Source organism: Lichenostomus cassidix, chromosome 4A (assembly GCF_008360975.1).
Source record: "Lichenostomus cassidix isolate B80296 chromosome 4A, HeHo_3.0, whole genome shotgun sequence".
Lineage (NCBI taxonomy): Eukaryota > Metazoa > Chordata > Aves > Passeriformes > Meliphagidae > Lichenostomus > Lichenostomus cassidix.
This window is the reverse complement of record NC_139485.1, coordinates 11287366-11299994: the sequence shown is the minus strand read 5'-3', so window position 1 is coordinate 11299994 and position 12629 is coordinate 11287366. Positions and strand designations below refer to the sequence as shown.

The following is a 12629-nucleotide window of genomic DNA, read 5'->3' as shown; positions in this document are numbered from 1 at the left end:
CCTAGACAGACATGCTGGCACGGTGCTGAGTGAAATAAGGACTGACACATCAGGTCTTGGTTTAAATGTTCACTTGTATTTTACATTAGGAGATGTGCTCACAGGGGAAGCCCATGTTAAAAACTGATTCAATATGATCATCAGAATTATTACCATAGGCAGTACAGAAAACTATAGAATAAAGCAGTCAAAATTCAATCCAGAAATGAGACCATACACATATGTAAAGAACAATCAGGAAAAAAGGAGTTTTGTGGCTTAGTGCAAAACAGGAAGGAAGGACAGGCTTGTTCTGAAGTTACACCTCATTGCAGGTTTTCTTTTAAATATCTGTTCCACAGTTGATATATTGACCCCCATTTCTCATTTCCATGTAAGGGAGTAATTGTTGAAGTGGACCCTTAACGTTTCAGAAAGCTAATGATGCATAAGAGCTGATTACGTGCACTGCCTTGGCTGGAAAGGTCTTCAGTGCCCTGCTCCAGAAGCTTGGAGTCCCTCCAAATTCTGTACTTTGTCTTGGCAAAGTGGGAAGAATCAGGACTTGTTCTTCTGATACATACACACATTCCACATGGCTGCAGAGAGGCGAGTTTTGAAAGTTGGCAATGTTTTATTTGTACACAAAGGCTGCTTACCACAACTAGTGGTAAAGGAGAACTCCTAAAGGGGAAGAGGAACAAGCCCAAAAGAATATTAAATGAAGTTTGAACATTGAGTTATTTCTGTCACTGGCACTCTTTACATATACACAGGCTGGAACTGGCTCAGTAAAGGCTGAACTACCCAAAGTTTTGGGGTACACAACTGTGCTTCCTCACTAGGAGTGCGATACTGTCTGCTTACCACCCAGCTCTCCAGCAGTAGCTGGATAGGGATAGAATTAATTTTCTTCCTTAGTAGCTGGTGCTCTGTTTTGGATTCAGTGTGAGAGTAATGTTGACAACACACTGATGGTTTAGCTGTTGCTCAGTAGTGCTTACCCTAGGTCAAGGACTTCTCAGTGTCTCATGCTGTGCCAGTGAGGAGCTGCACAAAAACCTGGGTAGGAGGAGAGCTGAGGCAGCTGAGCTGAACTGGCCAAAGGGATATTTCACACCTCACAATATCATGCCCAGTATATTAACTGAGGGAGTTACCTGGAAAGGGAGTCAGTCTGGGAATGGGTTTGGCATTGGTGAGTAGGTGATAAGCAACTTCATTGTGCATCACTTGACTTCCTTGAGGTTTCTATCTCTCCCTCTATTATTATTATTACCACAGTTTACTTTGTCTCAATTATTAAACTGTTCTTATGTCAACCCATGAGTTTTACGTTTTTCCCTGATTCTCCTCCCCATCCCTCCAGCATTGGGTGGGGCAGTGAGAGTTGCTGAGTGGTACTGACTTGCCAGTTCAGGTTAAAGTACAGCAGCATGACACATTTGAGATAATTCCCCTTATCTGTTTGCTTTTATCTGCTGCAGAACTCTTCCCCAGTGGATGCACTGCCTTCAGGAAAATCACTCCCAACATTGATGAAGAAGGTGCAATGAAAGAAGATGGTGGGATGATGGATGTGCATTACAGTGAGGTGAGGTTCTGTACTGTAAACACAGGATATTTTACATCTGATTAGGATTTAGTTTTAGTCTTTGTGTGAGCTCTAACAAATTGCGGTTGTGCGCTGGCATCTGTAAACTGTTTCACTGCAATTTCCCGAGAGAAATCTGCTCTGAAGGATTTTCTGGTATGATTCAGACAGGTAAAACTGGTGTAAGTTCTTGGTTCCTATGAAAGACTTTTCTAGCACTGAGATTGAAAAAGCTGCACCACAACCTTTGCCTGCAGTGTTGTGCAAATGCAAATTCTGCCAGCTCAGGGCAGCACAGCGGGGTGTGGTATTTCCAAGGAGGGACAGAATGAAGTCAAGCTCTGCAAGTGAGAGGTCATCTTAGGGTCTTCTGGAGTAAGGGCTGTGCTGCAGGACACCATGTTAGCAGAACAGCCCAGAAACCATAGTAAGGCGCTGGGGAAGTGAGTAGATCCCCCCATGAGTCACAAAGCCTCACAAGTACTTCTGCACCATCCCTGTGCAGCTGCCTTGGGTCGACCATGTGGCTGAGCAAGGGGTCCTGCAGCCCAGCTGCCCTTTCATCCAGGCTTGAGGATCCCTGAAAACGTGTTACAACATGTCCTCACAGCCACTGCTGCTGCACACATGTTCCTTGGGTGTGTTTCTTAGACATACACTTCTGACCTCCAGTGCTATCATCTCCATACTCTCCCAGAGTTTTTGCATTTTCCAGGGGAAAGGATGTACTTGCTGGTTATTGTGATAATGACTTATGAAGAATTAATGAACTTTTAAAAAATAATTTGTTGTTCTTCTTCTTCCGCCCCTCTAAAATTTAGAATGCCTTTAAAAAGGCCAGGAATGCACAGGATTTAAACTTATGTAACTGTGACTACTTATTCTGGGACCTGATAAAGTATCTGAAGTTGAAATGGTTTTATCTTCTAGCTTGGACTGTTATTAACACCACCAATTTGGTTGCTCTCATAGGAGGTCCTGGTGGAGCTGCTGGAGCAGTGTGTAGATGGCCTGTGGAAAGCAGAGCGTTATGAGACAATTTCTGAAGTTTCCAAACTGATCATTCCTATTTATGAAAAGCGGCGTGAATTTGAGGTGGGTATTTTGAACTCGTTTGCATAGAGCAGGTAATTTTCTAGACTGCTGAGAAAAACCAGGGGACTTTTTTATTTTTGAAGTTATGAGTTAATGAAGTGGTGTCAGTAAACTGTGTTTCACTGCTGGTCATTAAATCAATTCGTGAAAGGAATGATCTGGAAGGTAATTATCAAAGCTAGCGTCATGGACAACTTGTGTTTAGTAAATAATTACCACCTTCCTTCCCGTAAAGTAAAACTGTTGTCATTCCATATGCTCATCAAAGCTAGATTGGTTTTGAGACCTGAGGTTTTTAGGGGTTAACAGCAGAATGAGAACTGTTCAAAGAAAGGACTAGATCTGTGGGTAATTCAGTGGCAAGAGGAGAGGAAGGAAGGAAGCTGTTCCCAGCCTTGCTCCTTCCCACCACCTGCTCTGACTTGTGCTTCAGCTTGATGCTGTTCCCCTTTCCATCCCTCTGCCGTGACAGAACATCCAGCCATAAAACTGAAGCTGGGGGAAGCCTTGCCTCAATCTATCTTTTTCATTGTAAAGCTGTTTTTATTCAAAAAAATACTTGCTGTGTAAAACACTGCAATCTGCTCTGTCTGTGAAACACTCAGCTTTCTCTCCAAGGGCAGTGGTGTTACTGCAGTCTGTGGGACCCTGCAGACCTGACACTGAGCATGTACCCTAACACCAGGTTTTTCAAACTAAACTGCATGAGTTCAACCCTCTTAGAAATTCAGGTTTCAATTCTCCAGAGGATTGTGTTCAGATCTCTCAGTAGCTTCTGGTGTTAGCCAGAATGTCCTGCTTGCAAAATCCTGCTTTCACCATCATGTCAAAACCTGATTTCCAGAAACTCACCCAGCTGTACAGAACACTCCACGGAGCATATGCTAAGATATTGGAAGTAATGCACTCAAGGAAGAGGCTTCTTGGAACCTTTTTCAGAGTGGCCTTTTATGGACAAGTAAGTATATACAGTGGGTTGCCAGCTAGCCCTCCCCAAGCGTCCTGGCCCCAAAAGCTGCTGCTCTGTCAGACCTGGAGCTGGAAACCTCCTCTGGTGCAGCCAGCAGTGTGTCTACGTGAGCATTTTGGTATTGTAGACTCAGGGTGAGGGTTTGTGTCTGTCTCCAGGAGCATTTGATTTATTACATAGTTTATGATTCTGCTGGTAGGCTTTTCATAAAACAACTCAGCAGTTAGGAAATGGTTTAGTGGGTTCAGAAAACGCCGAGGTGTTTTCTGTAATTATAGTTATTACATGTTACACAGATAATCTAGTGTTTATGGTGTATAACCAGTAACAGTATATAAACATAGTATATAAATAGTAGTAGTAAAAGGCATTTTTTTCTACAGAAAATTGCTGTTCCCTTGTAGTTATTAGCAGAGTAAAAGGCTGTGAGAGAAGCTGGAGGCAAAATACCTGACAGTGTTGGTTACACACATTTAGAGATAAGTAATATTTTTGTTAGTTGGGGTAGCTGGAAAACTGACTGAGATCTGGATCTCAGAGTCCCAGGAAGGGGCTTGATCTTATTATATCTCATGAAGTCTTCTGAGCTTGAAAGCAGTTGTGGTTTTGTTTTTCTTCTCCACCTATAGCAGTTAATCTAATAAAGTGTGATACCCTCATGTCCTTTCTGTCTCTGAACAAGTTGCTTCTGTTTGTGGACTCATAACCAGAGGGGAGGTGCAGGACCCCTCTTTAGAAAACACCATGTGAGTTATAGTAGCCTTGCCTTTCTTCATTCCTTCTTTTAGAGGAGATGATGAACACCCCTGAAACCATCATGGATTTGTACCTTTGAATGCCACTGTCACTGCACATAAAACACATCAGAGTGCTGACTTTTGCTGCAGCAAACATGCATTTTACATTTATCCTGATCTTCTCTTCAACTTTGGATATGCAAAAAGTAAATAAGGCTAGCAACAGATAAAAGGAAACAACTGCTAGCCTAATTTTCCAGAAGCTGTAGAAATAACTGGATCAGCCCCTAAAATTAAGCAGTGTAGCATCCTGACAACAGTACTTGATCCAGTTAAATCTTTTCTGGCTTTATAGTCCAGCTACACACAGATAGCTTCACGCTGTGTCACAAACTCTGACTGCAACAGCTCACCAAAGTGTGAAGCTGCCATGCTGTTTCCATTATGGGGAGGACTGGTGATGCAAGCACAGCCTTTGATGTAATTTTGTCTCTGTTTACAGTAAATACACCACATCCCACTTCCCTGAATACAAGAGGAATTAAGCACAGGAAACCAATTTCTTTTTTTATTGCCTAAAGTTTCTTGCAGTCTGTACAAATCCCTTAATTTCAGACCATTCCAGTGGCTCTGCTGTCAGGGCTTCCTCAGCTTACAGATCTTTCTTCTCCTTCCCTGGGCCTTGTTTTTGTGGTTTTTTTTCTCCTGCCTGGCTCTTTCCAACCTTCCAAAAGGTCAAATGCTGGCCAAACCATCTTCCACATTGTTTAGATTTCTCACTGATTGTACTCAAGTAATGACGTGTTGTGTTTGTGTTGGTTGAAGAATTTTATTTTTTTTAGACCATTTTTGAAGGAACCTATTAAACAGGCAAAGTTCAGTGAGACTTTGTGAGCCATAGCCTTACAAATCTTTCTTGCCTTTCTGAAATGTTAGTAGAAACTTGCTTTCCAAGTAGCAAATCTAAGATAAAAGTTTTCCAGATGAAGAAACACAGCTATTCCTCACTGCTTTTTTTTTTTCCCTCTGGTTAATGCCAGACATTCTTTGAGGAAGAAGATGGGAAGGAATATGTCTATAAGGAACCCAAACTGACAGGCCTCTCGGAGATCTCCTTCAGACTTCTTAAACTTTATGGAGAAAAATTTGGCTCAGAGACTGTAAAGATTATCCAGGATTCTAATAAGGTAAACTGCATTCTCTGTGGAGCTGAAGGGAGATGAAAGAACATCCTTTCCTTCTGCCGGTGGGAGGGGAAGAATGAGTCCTGTCCTCCACCTTCTTACTAACACCTTGCTTTCAAGGCAAGGTCAGCAGGAAATCAGTTTAAATCAGGTCCCAGAAGGTAGATTAGCCAGTTATAACCTATTAACCTTTGCTCCTCCTGTGAGTAACCCTCTTATTTCATAGGTTAACATCAAAGACCTTGATCCCAAGTATGCCCATATTCAAGTGACTTATGTGAAGCCCTACTTTGAAGACAAAGAAATGTCTGAAAGAAAGACTGAATTTGAAAGAAATCATAATATCAATAGATTTGTATTTGAAACTCCTTACACTTTATCTGGAAAAAAGCATGGCAGTGTGGAAGAACAGTGTAAAAAAAGGACCATTCTAACTAGTAAGTACAAACATCTGAGCATGAAACAGTAACTACTGAGAGACTATTCTAGCTCCTGAAAATATCCCAGAAGTGTCACAAATTGTCTTAGCTTAATCAGAACTGTGAGACCATGTTCTGGTTGGGAGGGGTAATTTGCCTTGTGTTTTTATGTGCACATTTTTACAGATTAAAAAATTGTGCTGGTTAATTATAGCCTTTTTTGGGATTTCCCATCCCCAAGGGCAAATATCTGCTTGTGTATGTTCTATGAAGAGTGCTCCTATGTGCTGCATGACTTTTCAATCCATACGTTTCTTTTGCTGTTTCTGCTAGCTCTGAACTCCTTTCCATACGTAAAGAAGAGAATTCCAGTCAATTACGAGCATCAGGTTAATTTAAAACCAATTGATGTCGCTACTGATGAAATAAAGGACAAGACAGCAGAGCTGCAGAAGCTCTGCTCTGCTGGTGATGTTGACATGATCCAGCTGCAGCTCAAGCTGCAGGGCTGTGTTTCTGTGCAGGTCAGTCTGTTTGATGTCTGTTTAGAACTGCATTTGCCTACCCAGCTCAGGGTGAGGCATCATCACAGAACACCTCATTTACTTTCCAGAAATCATTAACCACGCGGGCTGCAGGGCTGCAGCAGCCAGCACAGCCTCCCTCCCATGGTCAGTGCTGCACCAGCACGTGGCTCGTGGGAATAAACATTTTCTCCAGTGGTGTTTACACTGTCAAGTCCAAGTGAAATTGCGCCTTAATCAGCCATAAGTGACTGCTAAAATATACTTATGTCTTTAAGATTGTACTGTAAGAATCAGGCACAAACAGCCTTTCTGTGAGCCTGGCTTCTCAAGCTGGATAAATGACCTTCGGACTCAGAGCATGCTGCTTTTCCACACGGAAATAGGAGAGTATGGGGAAACAAACTTAATCTCTCTTTTTATCTCCTTTTATCTTTTCATCTCAAAAACACAGATGAAAAAACAAATACTCGACTTTTGAAACTTCAGGTGCCTCTGGTGACGTTAGTAATGCAGAGTTGATGGCATTGAAATAGTATGCTGATGTTGGGTGGGGTTTTTGAAAAAGTTGTTATTCCTTTCACAAGTGCTTTTAGCATCTCAGCAGAAGTTCTAGCATAAATGACTTCTTCTTTTATTCCAGGTTAATGCTGGTCCTTTGGCCTATGCCAGAGCTTTCCTAAGTGATAGCCAGTCCAGCAAATACCCTGCTAAGAAGGTGAATGAGTTAAAAGAAATGTTCAGGTAGGATTTCTAATGTAATAAAAACCAGCAGCTGGCTGGAAGGTGGTACCTGCTTTGATTATATTTTTGTCTGTCTCCAGACTCAGCAGATGCTGGATGTTTAGATATGCCCTATTAAGATCCAGCTCTCACGAGGTTATGGGTGCTCACACATATGAAAAAGGCCAATGAAATTGTATATATCAAGAGTTCCCAAGCCCAAGGCTGTGCTCTCCATGGGGAGATAAGCCTAAACACTTAATTCAACAGTTTCTGTGGGTAATTGATATTATCACAAGAAGGAAGTATGTTTGAAAACCAGAGATCTGACAGTCCTGTGTTCTGGGGTCTTTTATATTAAGCATTCTTTGCCAGTTTTTCCAAAAGGATTTTTCTCTAGATAATGATGGACTTGAAATATTTTAAAGTAGATCTTTTCCCAGTTTATGGAAGAGCACTGTTCTTGTTTCTGTTGCTAATTTTTGAAACGGTGTGACTTGCACAGGTGTTTTTCTAACTTCTGTCCCTTAGGGTAAGTTTTGCCTCCACTTGAAAGCGTTCCCCGAGATAAAATTAGGCAACTCTTGCTTCACCTCAGGATGAAGCCACCTCTTTGCCACACTCTTTTCTGGACCTCTTGGGTGCAACCAGTTGTCCACCAGCCCCTGCATTTGTCACTCAGCACTGGTGACTCCCATTTAATTATTTCTCCATTCTCGTTTGGGCCAATCCAGTTCTCCTTCCATGCATTATGTAACCCAGCAAGAAGGGAGCAATCCCTGGAAACATGCCATGGTTTTACTTCCCAGCCTTGCAGTGCAAACACAATCTTCATTTCAGTTGTGATGGTATTTTCACTGAGGTTTATAAAAAAGGAAAATATGCATGTTAAATGGAGAATGAATAACAGAACGAAGAAACAGCATTACAGCTCCTCATGGTGTGAGCTTCCCTCTGGAGGGTGTCTGTGCTGTTAGGAACAGGACCTCTCACAGCACACAGCTCTGCCCACCCTGCAGGACTGGCTGTCCCTTCTACTGAGCATCCAGGCTCAAAGGAGCTCCAGCAGAAAGCCCAATCCCTCTGTTGCCCTCCCTCTCCATTCCCTGAGCCACTGGTCCAGGGATGTTCCTGGAATAGGACTTGTCCCAAACACTGGAAGAAAGGGGGTGGGAAATACTGAGATTTGCCTCTCTGTTCAGTTGCTTTCTGTGGTAGAAGACTAGACTATTGTAATGCCCTGAGTTCATTGCTTTCCTCTCCAGGAAGTTTATCCAAGCCTGTGGAATTGCTCTGGAGCTCAACGAGCGTCTCATTAAGGAGGATCAAGTGGAGTACCACGAGGGGTTAAAATCAAATTTTCGGGATATGGTGAAAGAGCTTTCTGACATCATCCATGAACAGGCATGTACTGCATGGCAGGAGCCCTCAGTTATATTCAGCTTAAGTTATTTTTTAAACTATGTTATTTTCTCTTTTCTTATCATTTTTGCCTAATGCCAACATGCCATTTATATGCACTGTTAAAATCCATGCTAATTTATCTGATCTGTTCTAATGTTGCATCTTTCTAGCAACATACATTTGTACAGTAGCATCAGAGAGGTGAGAGATTCAAAGAGCAGTTGCACTTGTACCTAGTATCATGTTGTGATATTAGATGAGAACTGGCTTTCTGGAGTATTTCCATACCTCTGCTCTTTAATTTTGCCTTCATTAGGACAAAGGAAAGCTTGTTGTAGATTTATAGTGTCAAGGATACAAAATCAATGGTACAGCATCATGGTCCACATAACTAGAAATTTAGAAGAATGCTTTCAGAATCTCCCAGTTAGTCAATATACAGTCTATGTGTGACTGTGAATTAAAGATGCAGCATTTTTACTCACTAAAAGTGGACAGGCAAATTACACAGTCAGTTGAGTAGTTTTTTACAGTAATTGAAAAATCTGCAAGTGGCAAAATAATACAACTGCACCAGGCTGCTGTTTGTAAATCAGGTTTATTTAAAATAAAATAATGCTTATGAGAATCAGAGTCTTGTTATGGAAGAATACAGCATCATTTCAGGGATGATGTCTCATGACTGGGATGAGTTTTGTTGTAGGAGTGTAAGGGTGGATCTGTTTGAGAGTGACTGCTGCATTCCTGTTGCTTTTCTTAGATTCTCCTATTCCGCTCATGACCACCACTTTTTTCATGTGCAAACTACTGATTTTGCACATCTGCCACCCAGTTTTTTTCATTGCCACTACCTGTATACTCCACTGCTGAACTTTGCTCAGAGATCCTTGTTCATAAGAGTTGCCACCTGCTTTCTCTAAGTTGTTTGCCAGTGAACCTTTCCAAGGCGTTTTAATTTGCATGCAGCTGCTGGAACTTTTGCGGCTTCGGAATTTTGCAATAGTCAAATCAAAAACAAATCACTCAATCCTGCACTGTCACAGTACAATAGTTAAGATTATTTTAGAACAAAGGAACATTGTTAAAACACTCTCACGGTTGTGTCTATAAATTTATCCACTGCTGTGTTGTCTTTGGTTAACAGGCAAAATATGACTGAAATGGCCAAGTGAAGAATGCATGTACTCCCTGTGCTTCCAAAAAACCTATCAGAATTCTGTTACTGCTAAGACATTATAAAAAACGGTTATACAGAGAACTGTTTCTCTCCTACAGCGCATAGTTGTAATTAAAAGTGATCCAGTAATACAGAAAATAGTGTATATATTAGTGCTATAGAAATTACTAAAACTACTCTTCTTTCTCATTTCTTTGTTATGCTGCCTTTGTGAAACAGCTTTGAAGACAAGGTTGGATATCTCTTTTGCATACCTTTTTAAACAGCTTGATTATCATAATGAAGCAAAACCTGTATTGAATTGAGGATTGTTTTGCTCTGTTTAGATCTATCCTGAAGACACAATGCACTCGCCGTGGATGCAGGACTCCCTTCACGTCTTCTGTGCGATCAGCGGAACCTCTGGTGATGGAAGCTACTGCTCACTCAGACCCACTGCTGACATATAAACATATCAGTCATAATTCACAGAGCCTTCTCAGGAATTCTTGGAACTGTACAGAGGATGCTTAAAACCATCCGCGATGAGCAAAGATTTAATTTTGGGGTGGTTTGGTTTGTTTCAGTTTTTTTTTTTTTTCTCCACAAAAAAAGTTGCCATGCTTTCAAACAGGGTGCTTGCTTATTTTGCTGAGCAGCATTGAAAGTGCCTGGACATTGCACCACTGTGCTTGTTTTTTACTCTTTTTTTTAAGCTAAATGAAGAGCAGGACATGGAAAGGCAGTTACCTAAATATGAATTGAATTGCTGAACTGCGAATCGAAACAATGACGTACTGTGTAAAGTTGTACAATGGAATATAATAAAATGTAAAACTACTTTGTAAATAGAAGGAGTATAGAGTATATAGAAATTAGCATTATATCGTATTTGCTGCTAAAAGCTTTGTTGGACAGGGGACATGAAGGAGGAATTGTAGTCCCTGGTAAGAGACCTTTCTCTTCTAAAAAGTGACTTGGGGTCCAAATACCCCTATTGCACTCAATGAGAGTAAACTTGCCCTAGTCTGGAATAACTAAAACCTGTCAGAAATTATAACTTTCATACATCCTCAGAGCAAATATCTCTAAAGTAATCGCCATGAAAGCTGAGCTTACTGTAGCTGATTCCCATTCTGGGTAACTTTTCACAGCTTCAGGAGAGGATGGGTTGTACTCAGCATGGGCAAACCTGAGAGATTTCTCATTTGAAATGAGTTTTCCTGTTTGCCGCTCATGGTCTCACTCCAATATAAACTCTGAGAACCACTTAAATTGAGATGGAAACTATAAGGTGCTTTAACACCTTTTGGAAAAATTCTAATAATCTGAGAGATGCGATTTAAAAAATTGCAGTACATCAAAATAATTAATACAAAATTGAGGGATTTGTTAGCACCATAAGTCATGCATGTTCCCTCCTGTTAAACAGATCTGTTCTCTGAAAGCTCATTGTTTTTGTCTGATATATGGTTGGAGAAAATGTATTTTCCAGAGTTCTTTTATTCCTTCTTCCCCTTCCCAAAGCTTTCATACATTCTCTGTCCATTTTTTAATGACACGCTTCAGATTCAGGAAGAAGAACACAGTTCAGTAATTCTTTTATCCAGTGACATTTTTAACACTGGTGTTTTTCAAAATCCTGTCAATTGTAAATATGGTTCCAGTAGTTCCTGTGGGAAGGGTGGGGGTTTTAAGGATATGTATCAAAATGCCATAATAAAAGGACTCCAGCTGGGTATTTAGCTTGGCTGTAGTGTCTATGAAATGTTAAGCTTCTAAATCTTTGTGACAAAAATTATCTTCAAATGGTAACTGGACCACATTTCAAAATGTTTATTATGCATGATTCTAAATACCTGCAATTATTTGTCTTCTGAGAAAATAATGTTGTGATCCATAAATTTACCCATTAGCTGTTTCAAGCAAAATACAAATGTGCCTATAACAAACCAGCCATATTTCTGCTTGCATGTGCTTTTGTGCCAGACAGACTCTAAAGTTAGCACAAACAGAAAGAGGAAGAGAGACTAGAATGTTTAATTATGGTTAGCACCTTCCTGATTGTTATCTTTCAACAAATAATATTTAAAAGCATCTAGTGAGAGTTTTCCAAATTGCTTTACTAGAAGGTGTGAAGCTTGTTAATAGTCGATCCAATTCAAGGTTTTTTTGGAGCTAATTGACCTCTAAATATCAGTACTAAAGACTTGTCTTGACTACAACCAGCAATGTTGAGGTATGGACATGCAAAAGCTCTTGCACTGTAGCTCTTTTAAATACTACAGGTAACCTAATAGTTTTCCTGGATTTGCAGGGAGATCCTTATGCATGTTTTGTGATGTCTTTAACCTTCTGAGGTAACATTGTTGGCTGAATTTTCGATTTCTATTCCTTATTTTTACTGGAATTCCAGTGAGGTTCTTACTTATATCTTCAGATGTCTTTAATGGTCTGAGATGAATTTTTATCTGAACTTCTCCAGTTGTTGGTGTTGGAGTTATCCTGTCATTTCACTGTCATGTACTGGAAGGCTCTCTCAGTAATTTGGCCAAAGAAGAAGTGTTTAGTACCAGTTCAGATGGAATATATACAGTCACTGCATTTCAGAGGATACACTTATATGCAGTTTTAATGAATAACCAAAGTCACATGCCCTAAGGATTTGCCTTCTATCCTGCTAAATAATTTCTCTGGATTTTCTACAGAAAAATCTCCTTTTTAGATCAGTAACCGACCAACTGGTTTTTCCTTTATGCATTCACCAATCTGGATAGGATGGGGAGTGGCCATTATTTTGCAGCTGTGTCTGGACAATGGTGCCAAGAAGATGATCACATTTTC

General features: G+C 40.6%; 1 protein-coding gene across 9 annotated transcripts in view; it reads left to right on the top strand.

Moving 5' to 3' along the window:
• The window catches only part of DOCK11 (dedicator of cytokinesis 11), a 71905-nt gene extending 60159 nt beyond the window's left edge, over positions 1-11746 (top strand). For 5 of the 9 annotated variants that reach the window (XM_085060507.1, XM_085060509.1, XM_085060506.1 and 2 more), the window contains 10 exons: positions 1467-1573; positions 2546-2668; positions 3513-3626; positions 5416-5562; positions 5786-5996; positions 6312-6502; positions 7146-7246; positions 8491-8629; positions 10026-10038; positions 10133-10252. In XM_085060507.1, coding sequence (XP_084916633.1) covers positions 1467-1573; positions 2546-2668; positions 3513-3626; positions 5416-5562; positions 5786-5996; positions 6312-6502; positions 7146-7246; positions 8491-8629; positions 10026-10031 — 1139 coding nt within the window. In that variant the 3' untranslated portion in view covers positions 10032-10038; positions 10133-10252. Of the gene's footprint in view, positions 1-1466; positions 1574-2545; positions 2669-3512; positions 3627-4042; positions 5395-5415; positions 5563-5785; positions 5997-6311; positions 6503-7145; positions 7247-8490; positions 8630-10025; positions 10039-10132 lie in introns of those variants that run through there. The other 4 variants (XM_085060514.1, XM_085060513.1, XM_085060512.1 and 1 more) reach the window with 2 other exon arrangements.
• Positions 11747-12629: the final 883 nt, after the last annotated feature.